The sequence below is a fragment of the Trichosurus vulpecula genome, chromosome 6, assembly GCF_011100635.1.
Source record: "Trichosurus vulpecula isolate mTriVul1 chromosome 6, mTriVul1.pri, whole genome shotgun sequence".
Classification (NCBI taxonomy): domain Eukaryota; kingdom Metazoa; phylum Chordata; class Mammalia; order Diprotodontia; family Phalangeridae; genus Trichosurus; species Trichosurus vulpecula.
In genome coordinates this window covers 55546021-55560821 of record NC_050578.1, presented here as the reverse complement: position 1 = coordinate 55560821, position 14801 = coordinate 55546021, and the positions used below count along the sequence as shown (strand labels likewise).

Here is a 14801-nt window from a genome sequence, read left to right as displayed (position 1 = left end):
CAGATTTATAAAACTAAAAGCCATTCCCCAATTGACAAATGGTCAAGGGATATGAACAGATTTCAGAAGGAAAAATAAAAACTGTCAATAGTCATATGAAAAAATGCTCTAAACCACTATCAATTAGAGAAATGTAAATTAAAACAAATCTGAGTTACCATTTCACACCTACCAGATTGGCTAACATGACAGAAAAGGAAAATGACAAATGTTGGAGGGGATGTGGAAAAATTGGAACACTAATTAACTATTGGTAGAATTGTGAACTGGTCTAGGCATTCTGAAGAACAATTTGAAACCATGCCCAACGGGCTATAAAACTGTGTATCCTTTTGACCCAGCAATACCACTACTAGGTCTGTATCCCAAAGGCATCAAATAAAAGGGGGAAAAGGACCTATTTGTACAAAAATATTCATAGCAGCTGTTTTTGTGGTGGCAAAGAATTGGGAATTGAGGGGATGTCCATCAATGGCTGAACAAGTTTGTAGTATATGATTGTGATGGAATACTATTGTGCTATAAAAAATACAGAGCAGGATAGTTTCAGAAAAAACCTGGGAAAGATGCAGAGAGAAATGAGTAGAGCCAGGAGAACATTGCAACATGGCTAATATTGAAATATATTTTGCATGACTTCACATGTATAATTGATATCATAATGCTTGCCTTCTCAAGGGGTGAAGGGGTAGAAGGGAGAGAATTTGAAACTTGAAATTTTAAAAAACGAATGTTAAAATTTTTTACACGTGATTGAGATAGAGTCAATGAAATAAAGAAAAATATGTATTTTTAAAAATATGCTCCTCACCTCCTGACAGAGGTGATGGAGGGGCTAAATGCAGAATGAGACACATTCTTGGATGCAACTAATGTGGGAATATGTTTTGCAGGGTTATGCTTATTTGTTATAAGGGTTTATTTGTTGGGTTTTTTCTTATGGGAGTAGAGAAATGGGAGGAAGAAAAACAATGCTAGCTATTGAAAAAAATGTTTTTTAAGAATTTCTGGTTTACGGATGGGCTAAAATAGCCTCAACAACAGGCAAATGAATAAGATTCAGGCAATCTATCTGGAAAGGGCAAAAAGCCAGGCCCATAGAACTTTTGGTGACATACAGAGTCACAGAAGGGTAAAGAAATACATCTGCAAGGTCCATGCAAGAGGACCAGAGGCTAACGAAGGAAGGAATCTTTAGGGCCAGATAAGAAAGCAGCTTCCTCCTCCCAGAAGAATGCAAAACATAGCTCAAGGTCAACACTGTTGACCTGGGAGTTGATATCCAAAAAGAAAGTTTTAAAAAAACACCAAAAGCAGAGCTGGGAGAAATGTCACCTTCCCAAAACTACTGTGGGCTCAAAAATCTAGCACCCCCTATGCAATTTCAGAGATGAAAAGGAACCGGGGTAAAAGTACCCCCAAAGCTTTGCTAATCAAGCCAGTCTGTGGGTAGGCTCTATCCTAAAGAAACCTGTGCTTAATTTTAAGACTCATTCATTTCTACGTTTCTCTATTTTCCTGAAAAAAAAAATTCCTTTTGAAAATTTCCAACCATGTCATGGAGAAAAGGAACCTTAGTCATAATAGAATTAGGGAGGAGGAACAGGAGATGGGAACGATGACTGGACCAGTTACTACATCCCATGTCTACATTCTGGTGCTGCCAGGTCTCCTGCCCTCCATCTCACAACAATCGCCACCATATCCAGGAGAAGGACTGAGGGAGACTTTAAGAGAGATAAGGCCAAGATGAAGAATGAAAAACAGAGATCAGCATGGCTATCTGCTAAACATGTCCCTCCAAAGCCAGGACCCAACTATAAAAAAGCACCTCCAAAAAAGGCAGAGGAGTAATGCAATGGGGAAAAAGGGAAAAGCTGGCTTTAGTACAGGTATAAACATCCTACAGAAAATAGAGATGACAAAACAGAAAAGGCATGGAAAACTGACGGTGCTGGAGAGGCCATGTGAATTTTTGATAAATGTGGGCTTCTCATGACTATTCAGTTTGAAATATTTTTTAAATCAAGTTTAATAAAAATGCAGAATTCTGTTTTACTTTTTTTTAAGCTATGATGCTAGCAAACAAAGCTTTATTGCTTTTTGAGGATGGGACAGATGTCACAGGATGTCTCAGAAGCGAGGCTGAAATGGGTGGGGATTTCTTCCTCTCTTTTTTTTTTTGAGAGAATGCACATACATATTTCCATAGATCCAACAGAATGAAAACTGATATTGCCAGCCTGTCTGCCAGAAATCAGCAATTTGAAATTCTCCTTCCCTGTCTGCCATTAGCATTGACTTGAGTAATCCAAACACAGGGGTCTATCATTCCCTTCACTTCCTCACCTCCCAAAACAATCTGGTCTTCAATAATGGCCTCAAGATAAACTCCCCCAAAGATGAGAAGTTCCCTTTATGTTGGGGATCTTTTTTTTCCAGTGAAGAATTCTGCAGTTTTCTTTTGGTTTCCTCAAAGTCAGGGTAGGTTTGTGAAAAGCTGTGAAACAACATAAGGTCAATATAAGGGTGTTCCTATATAAGGACAATATAAGGGCGTCTCCTCTCTGCCAGAAAGTGGGGAGCATCCTTCACCAGCGAGCCTCCAGAATCTTAGATCATCACTGCAATGATTAGAGTTCACAAATCTTTCAAAAGAGTTCATTTTTATAATATTGCTAGCTGGGTGACTCTGGGTAAGTCACTGGCTTCTGTCTGCCTCAGTTTCCTCACCTGTAAAACAGGGAAAATAATAGCAGCCTTCTTGCAGACACTACACTGTTCTTATTGTGGCTTATAACTAGGTTGGATTCTTGGCTGCCATATCACATTGACTCATACTGAGACCACCAAGAGCCTCAGATCTTTTTTTCAGATGAATTGCCATCTAACCACAACCCCTCTTAATCTCACACACATGAACTGGATTTTTTGATCCAAGTATAAGGTTTTAACATTTGTGCCTATTAAATTTCACCCCAAACTGTAGGTGTAGATTCCTTCCCAACTAGATTTTTCTTCTCACATTAAGCTTTAGAAGGAAAAAAAAAAGAATGAAAAATTCAAAGCTCAATTTCTGCCGTCCCATCAGTGCAGGAAGCACAGATAATTAAGGAGGAGGCATTTCATAGAGACTCTCCTACCACTGTTGTTGATAAACTCTTTCCAACTCTTCATGTTCCCATCTGGGGTTTTCTTGGCCAAGATAGTGGAATGGTTTGCCATTTCCTTCTCCACTCTCTGGCCAGACCAATTCAACATTGACAGAGGCCTCTGAAGACCTTTTGGTAGAACAGACACTGGAAAAGGTCCTAAGCCAAGAGGAAAGACGTTGATTTCTTGTTCTCTTCTGTCCTTCTGCCTTTTTCTAACAAGAAGCTAAGGAACTCACAGTAAGCACCATCTTGTAGTCCAAGTGGAGGTCTGAGACACCGTAAATATAAAATACACCGTCATCTTCAAAGCCAATTGGCAACAGTGGGGAGAAGAAATGCTGAGCAAAGTAATGAAGCATTTTCCATTTGCCTCCATACTCTAAAAAGAAAAAAGGAAAAAGGAAAAGGAGTAAGAAAAAAGGGGCTGCAATAAGCCCTAGGGGATTTGCTCAACCAAATGGGAGACATGATACAAATGAGAAGCTCAAAGCAAAAGATTTTTTTTAAGGTTTTCACTAGATTACTTACATTACATTACGTACCAAATTGAGGCATAACTAAAGATTTTAAATCACATGTCTGTAACCTATGATACAATTTCTAATGGCAATCATGGTACATGTGGTTGTTAGATTCCTAAGCTAGTATTTAACCCATTCTATACAAGATGTATAATTCTGTACCAATAGGATCGTGGGACTTAGACCTGGAAGGGACCACGGAGATCACATGGTCTGACCCTCTCACTTTACAGATGAGAATACTGAGGCCCAAGGATGGAAGGCTGCACAAGAAGTAACAAAGCTTTCAACTGCCCTCTCTTTCTGTAGAGACCATTACAGACAAGAGTACATTTGCAGGAAAACTTAGAATTCCAATTTGAAATGCCAAGAATGTATCTCCCCTTGGGACCAGTGATTCCCCTCACTCCCTCCCCAACATGGGAATGTAGAGCAGAGAGTTAACGAACATTTATTAAGCATTTACTATGTGCCAGGCACTGTGCTAGGTGTCAGGGACAGAGAAATTCAAGAGCAGTGAGAACAGATGCCCTCAAGTTTCAGGCCTTGTCCTAAGGTAGAGACTCTACAAGAATAGGGGCTTCTCTTCTCACAGATTCAAGTGCAACTATTCTCAGTCTGGGTCACCTCACCATCAGCCAGTCATTTCTTCTTAGGATCTCAGGGACTGGGAGTACAACAGTGTCTCTCTTTTCACTGCTTCCTCCTCCTTCACAAGAAGGCTTTCCTGATTCCTGCTCAACACAGTTCAACAAGGATCTATTACGAACCTACTATGTGCTACACACTGTGCTGAGGACTGGGGACACAAAGAAAAAAGTCAGCCTTTGCCCTCAAGAAGCAAGTGGGAGACAACACAAACACACAGAAATATAAGCACATACAAAATGAAGCTAATTTGGGGAGGGTGGTTGTTACAATCTAGCCAAAAAGGAAAATGACAAATGCTGGAAAAGCTACGGAAAAATAGGTACATTAATGCACTGCTGGTGGGGCTATAAACTGGCATGGCCAACTGGGGCTATGCCCCAAAATTTATAAAACTGTGTATACCCTTTGACCCAGTAATATCAATACTAGGTATATTCCTCAAAGAGCTGAAAGAATGAGGAAAAGGACCCATATGTACAAAAAAATTTACAATATCACTTTTTGCGGGGGTAAAGAATTGGAAAATAAGGGGGTGCCCATCAACTGCAGAATGGCTAAACAAATTATGATATATAAGTATAATAGAATACTACTGTGCTATAAGAAATAACGAAGGGGATAATCTCAAAGAAAGTTGGGAAAAGGAACGGTGTGAGCTGGGTCATAAAGGAAACCAAGGCCAAGTTGTGAAGAGATTTAAATGCCAAAGGGAGGAGCTTCTATTTTATCTTAGAGGTAATAGGGGGACACTGGTCAGATCTAAGCTTTACGAAAAATCATTTTGGCAGCTACTGAAGGTGAGAATAGAAATGGAAGAGGGTTGCACAAGAGGGAACCAATGAGGAGGATGGGATGTTGGGAGGTGAGGAGGTGAGGTGGGGGTTCAAGTAGAGTATGTCCCCTGTCACCACAACTGCGTCCTCCTCTCTCCCAACTCTCAACTTGTACAGCAAGGAAGACCTCACTGCTAGAGGGATGAGTGCCAGTGAGGACCGAGAAATGGACCTGGAAGTGTTGTCTTCTATGAATGAAAAAGATACATGTTTCAAATAACTAAAGCTTTTGTTTCAATAAAGGATTGGTGAAAATGGTGATTCCTCCAGGCTTAATACAAGTTTCTTGGACAGAAACAGATCCATAAACAATCCAATCATATACATGCATTAAAAAAAACTATTCCTTTATTATGATTATGAAAGGATACAGGAATATTAGCAAGCAATCGTACATGATTAAAGTTAGGGATGTGCCTTCAAGGGTCCGTGGACACTTTTTTTTCAACAGTACTAAATAGACAGCTGCAAAGCTGCCAAGCTACTGCAAAAAGTTGGACTTAATCTTGAAAACGTTAAACACACACACACACACACACACACACACACACACACACGGAGTCTGAATTTGACAAGGACAATAAAAACCAGTTCACGTAGATTCACCAAACTGTTAATTTTATGACATCAATAAACAAAATTATTTCAGCAGAAACTCCTACTACAGCTCTGCCCTGATGTAAAGTGGAAAAAAAAATTTAAAAAAAGCCAGGTTTTAAAAACCCAGGAATGGAAGCCAGGAGACAAAAGAGATGACAAAAAGGAACTTCCACAAGGCTGGGACAGGGTTGATATAGTTGAGCATTTAAGCCAAACTGGTTCTAAAGATTATGAATAATGAAAGGAACCTGATTTTAAAAAAATACCACCTTTTAATGCAGTAAACAGGCAGCAGCATCCTTCTTTCCACACTCTTTTCTTGACTGCAGTCAAGTTTTGGTAAGTTTCCTAACTGAGTCGATGTTTGATGCTACAAATTCACGCAGAGACAGCTTGGCCTTTCAGTATTTTCACCAATTTCCCTTATAGGAAGGTCAAACCTGCCATCAGGAGGGGTTGGGATGTTTCCAGGATCCTATTAAGTTTTATAAATTGCTAAATACAGAGACAAGTAAATACTGCCACATAATCAATGCTAATATATACAATCTCGTGCTAGAGTGTGAAATTTTAAGGGAAATGTAAAACCAATTAAAATAAATCTGTTTGTAAAGCATACTCTTTTCAAGTTCTCACCTTAATGGAGTAAAATAAGAAGTGGGAAGGTATTTAGTACCATGATCCATGTTAATAAGGCTTATCACTTTACTTAAAGTCTTTGATCTGTTACTTTTCTTCATTTACTCATGTTTAAATTGATTCAGAGAAAGTTAGTGGTTGAATACCACTGTGACCTCTTAGATAATTCACATCTGTATTTAATTATCCCTGCACTACTACTCCCCACCCCCTTTATTTTTTGCAAAGGAGGGGAGGAAGGGGGCGGGGGACCTGCTGTCCTCTCACAGATAAATCTGAATTACATTTTTCTTGACATTGAAGTATTGAGAGGTATAACCATAAGAAGTTCTCATGATATACAGGCTACAAAATACATATCTGCCAAATGTACTGAAAAGTATTTTGTATAAATGTGGTATCTAATCATTTAAAATATTATAGTTGTTATTGTTTTACTGTTGAAAACTAATTTCAATTAATTCCTATTTATGTGTCTTAAAAGAGATCACTGTAATATTTCAGGGCCAGGGGAGAGCAGGGGAAGAAGAGTTTTTATTTAAAGATCCATTGAAGCTTCTTGATCAGAAGAGTAATATAGCCAGACCTGTCCCTTAAGGACGTCAATCTGTCAGCTACGTGGAGGACAAAATGGAAAGGCGAGAAACTGGAGGCAAAGTGCCAAATGAGGAAGCTGCTGCAGTCACTCAGGTGAAAGGCGATGGAGGTCTGAAATAGGATGGGGGCCATGTGAGGAGAAGACAGATGTGAGAAATGTTGTGAGAGCAGCATCAAGGCTTGGCAACTGCCTGGACATGGGATTTGAGGAAAGAGTAGTTAGTTGAAGATTACTGAGAGGCTGACAAACATGGAGATGTTAAAAAGGGTGGGTTTTGGAGGAAATTTAATGAGCTCCATTTTAGGTAGTAAATTTCAGATGCCTCTGGTACATCCAGGTAAAAATGTCCAGGAGGTGGTAGGGAAGGTAGAATTTTAGCTCAGAGGCTAATGAGGGCTGGGTAAGCAGATTTGGGGGTCACTTACATGAAGATTATAAGTGGATTTGTAGGAACTGATCAGAGACACCAAAAGAGATACAAGAGGGCCCAGCACAGAGCCTTGACTTATACTCAACACATAGGGATTGTGACAGGGATGATAATTCGGTAAAAGAGATGGAGAAGATTGGAGAGGGAGAAGAACAGAGGGAGAGCAGTGTCATGGAAACCCAGGGAAGAAAGGGTTTCTAAGATGAGCTGGTGATCAACAGTGCCAAAAACCACAAGAGGTGATCAAATTTAGCAGTTAGGAGATGGTTAGTAAACTTGGAGAGAGTAATTTCAATAAACATGTGGGGCTCCAAGGCTTCACTGGGTTTCCACTGCCCTAAGTGCATGGTCTCACCCTATTGGAATGTAAGCGCCTTGAGGGCGGGAACTGTCTCTGTTTTCCCCTTTGTATCCTCAGGGCTTAGCATATTGCTTGGCACAAATAAGAGCATAATGAATGTTGCTTTTTTTTAAAACCCCATATCCTATATAAGCCAAGCCATCACCCCAACACATTTGCCATTGATTTGTGGTGCCGTACCCCGATGGCCGCCGGCTAATAAATTCTCCACTTAAAACTTAAAAAAAAAAAAAAAACTTCCCAAAACTTCTCCTTCTCTTACACTCTCTCCCCACCTATTGAGAAGGCAAAAAATGTGACAGCAATGCTACAAGTTTTTACATGAAAAACATATTTCCATATTAGCCATGTTGAGGAAAAAAAGAAAAATAAAGAAAGTGAAAAAATTATGCTTCACTCAGCTTAATGAAAGCCTTTTCATTCATTCATTGGAAGCCCAGATTGCAAGAAGTTGAGGACTGGCATCTGAGGAAATGAAGCCAACAAGTGTAGAGAGATTTTTTTTCTAGAAGTCCGATGGTAAAAGGGAAGAGAGACAACGGAGAGAAGAGCAGGACCAAGGGAAGGCTTTTGAGGTTTTTTTTTTTTTTTTTTAAAGGATGAAGGAGATGCAGACGTGGCAGTGAGCAGCAGCAGAGCTATAAACAGAGACTTAAGATTCCTAGGGAAAAAGGCAAAGGGGCAAAGCTTCTGGAGCAGGTCAGAGAACACAGGGTTAACGTAAAAAGTAGAGCAGTTGGCCTTGGGAAGGAGAAAGTCCTCCATCTTTCTCCAAGACTAAAACAAAGCAGAAGAGAACGGGAAATGATATTGAGGGGAGCTGATGGCCTCAATTTTCTTGGGAAATAATTAAGCAAGATTTCCCCTTGATAGGTAATGAACATATCACTTGGACCTCACAAAGAGCTTTGGTTTGAATGATGATGATGACGATGATAGTATTTATATAGTGCTTTAAGGTTTGCAAAGAGATTTATGTTATCTCAGTTTATTCTCACAACATCCCTGGGAGGTAGATGCTATTATGATCCTTGTTTTACAGATGAGGAAACTGAGGCAAAGAGGTTAAGTGACTTGCCCAGGGTCACACAGCTAGTCAGTGTCTGAAGTCAAGTTTAAATTCAGGTCTTCCTGACTCCAGGCCTAAAGCTCTATCTAGTGACCTCTACTATGCCTATTAATATTAGAATTTATTGTTATAAGGAATCTCTTCAGATAGTATTTCCCAGAAAACTCTAGGATATAATGTGGTTATGTTTCTGAGAGAGAATTTTGAGGGAGGAGGAACTTTAAAAAGAAGAGAAGAAGAGAATGAAAGAACCAATGGATCCTTCACCACCATGTGCTTCACAGACTCCATCCTAAATGCTCCATGGTTGCATCCCATCTTGCTTGGGTATGGTAATCACTGATACACCCAATGTCTGCCATGCCCGATGCAGAATTTAGGCAGATGAGGTCTTGCCCTCCTGAGGCAGGAAACACCCAAGTTTCCAGAACCATAAAGGAAGAGCTAGACAAGGCCAGCCCTGACGACTTGTTCATTTAGTAGCTGTGCTCAAGAGAATCACTTGAAACTGCATAATTACATCTAATAATTTTGAGGACTCCTGTCCCCAAAATTATCATCTATGATTCTAAATGATATAGTAGAAAGAGCATTGCATTGGAATTCAAGAGATGAGGTTTCTAATCTAGCTCCATCCCTAACTAAGCTGTATATTTCAGCCAAATCACTTTGTCTGAGCCTCATTTTCTTAAGTATAAAATGAAGAAGGAATCAGTGATCCTTAAGGCTCATTCCTGGTTTAATAACATAAGATTCTGTGAATAACCTTTAGCTTTTCTCAAAATTCAAATTTCTCCTCAAAAGATAAAGATTCTGTACCACTAAAAATATTCCAAAGGTGACCCTGACTGGGAAGTGATTCTGGTAACCCTAAGGTTTCAAGAAATAGTCCAACAGGGTGACTTTGAGCATGTCACAGAACATCCTTTGAGCTATATTTTATCTGTAAAATGAACAGGTTGGACTAGATGTTCTCTGAGGTCCCTTCTAGTTCAAGATCTATGATCTACCCTGTTTGGAATGCAGGCACTAGTTTCCCCCAGTCTTAAGAAAGATAATAGGGCAAAGGTAACTTTAGGGAAATACAGGTGAGGCGGGCATGAAGGCTCAGGAATTCTTGCTTGAAATGACCACTGCACCAAATTCAATGCTCTGAAACAAAGGAAATCTGAAGGGCTCTCTCTCTTCCCTTGGACTCCTCTTAAAAAAATCCCCACCAACAATTATGAGATAAGTAAGTGTTCAAAATGAAATTGATTCCCCTTGCTGACATGACTTTTGTCAATGCCTGATGCTAGCTACACCATACCTTAGCTGCCTTCTATTTGCCAGGGAGCATGCTGGGTGCTGGGGATGGAAGGACTAGACTGACACATTAGATGGACATTTCCCTGATGAAACTTGAGGGCTTTGTGTCCTTCGGAGAGAGAAGCTTTGGAGAGAATCCAAGTATTGTATCTACAGAAGTGTCTCATCTTGGCAAATTTCTGGTGAGGCCAATTTTCTCCTTCTCGGGTAGTTTGTTTTCTCAATCCACTTCCCTCTTTTGGGGGTCTCCATCTCTTCTTACATATCATTTTATCATACTCATATAGCCACAATATTTCTTATAATGGTACCAAGAGACTCACCTAGCGAAGCCCAGGACGGAGCCTGCCAGATGTCATTAAGCTGCCAATAAAGGGCCCCCATGGTGTGGCCCTGATCATGTACTATTTCACTCCGGCTTCGTCGGTAAAACTCTGTTTCTGTCTTTATGCACTGGGCCTGCATCACCTGATTTAAGAGAAAAGACAAAAGATATACATTACTTTTTATCCACTCTTGGGTAAGAAACCCTGAGAGAAGACAGCCAAAGGAATGAAAGACAGCACTGAATTGAGTTCCTATGGAAGAGGTACCATGGAATGATGCCAATTTCACAGTCACATGTTTCACCTTGAAGGGATTATGAAAAGAAATTCATGCCATATACATACATATACATATTTACACACATATGTATATGCATAGTCAGGCTATACATATGTATGTATGTATGTATACATATATGTATATACACACACACATATATATTACCTATGTGTATTTGTTATTAGGGTTTAATTTCTCTCTCTCTGTATATACATACATATTATATATATTTATATATATATATATATATATAAATATATATTCTTCTCATATATATGCATGGTCAGGAAATACGTGTGTGTGTATCCTAATTATACATATTTGTTATTAGGGTTTCATTTGTCTGTCTTTATATATGTGTGTGTATAAATAATATATATAAAATATATAATTATATAGAAATATATGATATACAAATAATATAATATTTCTACATAATTGTATATTATATATAAGAATATATATTCTTCTTATATATGTATAGTCATGCTATATATATATAGGTGTGTGTATGTATATATATGTGTGTATGTATGTGTATATACATATTTAGCCTGACTATACATATTTGTTATTAGGGTTTCATTTGTCTCTCTTTATTTCCCCCAACTTGGGGAGGGGTGAGAGGAAGATAGCAAGGAGAGAAAAAAAGATTTTTGTTAATTGAAAAAAATTAAATAAAAAAAGCAAACCATTAGGAATTATAAAAATAATTGCTGATAGTTATACAATATTTTACAACCGACAGAGGGCTTTAAATAAAACGTCTCATTTGATTCAAACAATATTAACCTGAAAGGTACTACAAGGTACTAATCACTTATTAAGAATTTTTATATAATAAATTAGTCAACTATGTGGTAGCCATTAGGGATACAAAGTTTACAGTCTTGCCCAAGGAAACAAAATGCATGTATGTAGATAGATACAACATAGATAGAAAATAACCTGAGGGGAGATAACATCTGGATGGTATAGGAAAGGTCTCACCTGGAAGGCGAGCTGGACCTTTAAGGAGGGTAAGGATTCTAAGAGGCAGAGGGAAGGAGAGATGGCATTCCAGGCTTGGCAAACAACTTAGCGCAAAGACACAGAGATGGAGCATATAATAAGGATGAGCACATATAATGGAGGAGGAACAAGGCCAGGCTGGCTGGACTGCAGTGTCTGTGAATGAGAATAACATGTAACAGGCAGCAAAGGTGGGGCCAAAAGGTAAAAACGGTTTAAATGCCTAACAGAGATTTATTTGATCCTAGAGGTAATAGGGAGCTATTGGAGTCACGTAGTAGAGGAGTGACCTTGTCAGGTATTATATAGCCCTATTTTACAGATAAGAGAACTATGGCTCAGAAAGGTTAAATGACTTACAAACTAGTATCAAAGGCAGGATTTGAACCCACCTGATTCCAGATCTTTTCTCCCTATATCATACTGCATCCTACGATGACACTCAGGTTGTTCATAATTGCCAAGTGGTGGGGGGGGGGGGGGAGGTGAGGAGAGGTCTTCTGGCAGCTGGATTTACAGTCCCTTCTGCTCTCAATCTGTGATCCTGGGAGTGACCAAGCAGTGACTTCTTTGTTTATATGAGATATTCCTCCTGCACAATATAAGCTTCTGGAGATAAGACATGGCTTCACCTTTGTCTTTATAGCACCAGTGCCTGGGGCAGTAGCTTGGACACAGAAGGAGATTAATAAATGCACACCATACCTTACACTCTAAAGAGTTGGAATCTACGCCTGAGGTATGTGTTAACAGTAAAATTCTCTTTCTCAGAATATATTAACCAAGTCAATGCCAGGCTGTGTCTCAAACTTTCCTGGAATCTAGATTTACTCATAAGGTAGAGAGGTCAAACCTAGAGTTCGGAGTTAAGTACACTAAAGGGGCCAGACACCAGAAAAGGAGACATTCTTCCAAGAAAAAAATGAGAGAAAATCTCAGTTTAGTCATATTACTCAGGGACTGGACTAGGTCAGAAGGCACATTATTTACAGCCTTTTCACATTAAGAATATGGACAATGGATGAGATTTGGCTCAGAACCTCTGACTCAGTTGTCTGGCATCCTGATCAATTTATTAAGTACCTACTATGTACCAGGCAATGTGCTAAGCACTGAGACCACAAAAAGACTGAAGTTAATCTAATCTAGGTTGTGCAAGAAATCCATGCTTGAAGGAGGGTCTAGGAGTAAAGCAGCAGATCTTTCTGTAGCTCAGAAATATAGAATAACACCAGCTCAATCCCTCACATTGAAAGACACTAATTCTGGCAGAAGGCGCAATGGGATGATGTTAAGTGGTTCACATCCATGAGTGCCAGTGGATATCTGTAAACTCATTATAGGCATAACACCCCACATATATTGATTCTGTTGGGAAAAAAAAATGTGTTGAAACAATTCAAAGGACAATTGCTATCACTATAGCAACAATATTATAATGGGAAAGACACTCTCTGGGTAAAATTTAGACAACAAATGCTTAAAACAGAGACCTCTCTTGGGGCAGCTAGGTGGCACAGTGAGTAGAGCACCGGCCCTGGAGTCAGGAGGACCTGAGTTCAAATTCGGCCTCAGACACTTGACACTTGTACTAGCTGTGTGACCTTGGGCAAGTCATTTAACCCCAATTGCCCTGCCAAAAAGCAAAAAAAAACCAAACAAACAAACAAACAAAAAACAAACAGAGACCTCTCTACAAATAACAGATCACCAAAGGGCACTGCTTAGATATGGCTAACAGGCTCCAAAGGTATGGAGACTGGGTACAACTAGTGAGAGCTGAAACCTGGGGCTTCAGGTACCCAGTCTCTTAATTAATGAAATAAATAATTCTGCTTCTTTAACAGACTGAAGAGTAAGGGTGAGAAGGAGGAGGAAAACTGATACAGTGACAATGAACTTGAAGAAACACCAAACTAAAATTTTTTAAAACCGTGGGAGGCTATGAGATATTTTCACATGTGTGTCCCAAAGAAGCTAAGTGGTGCTAGTAAGATGAAATTTGAGACAGATAAATGAAAAGTCCCATATTTTAAATAAACAAAAATCAGGCACAGAAGCACAAGATAAGAAGACATAGTCAGAAGTCAGTTCACATGAACATGACCAAGTGTACAGGCAAGCACAAGGAGTCATCACAGTGTCATGGCAGTCAAAAAGGAAAAGAAATCCTAGCATGTAGTAAGATGAATCACATGTCCTGAGCAAAGGAAGTGAGAGTCCTTGTTAGGTAACATTCAACTCAGAGCAGTCTATTCCAGAAAAAAACATGCAAATACTGTACTACAACCAGAAGAGGGTGACCAAAATGGTGAAGGGACTAGAAACAATGACCTAAAAAATGACAAGTTCTACTTAATAAATATTTGTTGAATTCAATGAGCTAAAGAAACTAGGGCTGATTAGTTTATAAGAAGACCTAGGGTCAGAGTAACAGCAAGCACCCTAGCATACCCAGGATCGTCTGCTAGCACAAGTTCTTTGATCTGCTTTTTTAAAGGAAAGACGACTCAAAAGGGGTTAACAACCCTACTTTAATTAAACAATGTAATTCACTAGTTCAGGGGAAAGGTCAGCACCTGAACATGGAGAAATACCAGCAGACAAGTTATCACAAAGATCCAATAGACAGGGCTCCAAATGTCTAGGAATCTTTCTACACACTTTAACATTTACATACATCACCCCAGCAAGGAAGCACCAACATCTGGGTAGTTGAGGGGTGGGGAGGCTCTTTAATGAACACAAAGGGCTACTCAGAGACTCGAAATCAAAAGATCCTTCTCATAAACAAGCCCCCAAAGCAAAATCTCACCTCAGAATGTATATACTCTTTCAGGTAATAGGCTCAGAGCCAGAAGGCATCACAACCCTGATGACTCAGTGCCTAAGTAGCTTAGTACCAAAAGGTGTGAAAAACTTTCTGCAAGAAAGTTTCCTCTAAGCAAGCTTCCCATGAGGCAAGTCCCTCCTCCAATGGGCTCTGTGTGATTCAGGATGTATCACAGCTTAATCGAGA

The 14801-nt window shown here is 39.4% G+C and overlaps 1 protein-coding gene across 2 annotated transcripts in view; it reads right to left on the bottom strand.

The window, feature by feature from the left end:
• MANBA (mannosidase beta) overlaps positions 1–14801 on the bottom strand; it is a 121535-nt gene that overhangs the window by 9480 nt on the left and 97254 nt on the right. For both annotated transcript variants that reach the window (XR_005010688.1, XM_036763994.1), the window contains exons 14-15: positions 10489–10633; positions 3392–3534 (exon numbers count right to left, since the gene is read on the bottom strand). Coding sequence is in view for 1 of the 2 variants with exons in the window: in XM_036763994.1 (XP_036619889.1) it covers positions 3392–3534; positions 10489–10633 (288 nt within the window). In the remaining variant the exon portion in view is untranslated. The remainder of the gene's footprint in view (positions 1–3391; positions 3535–10488; positions 10634–14801) is intronic.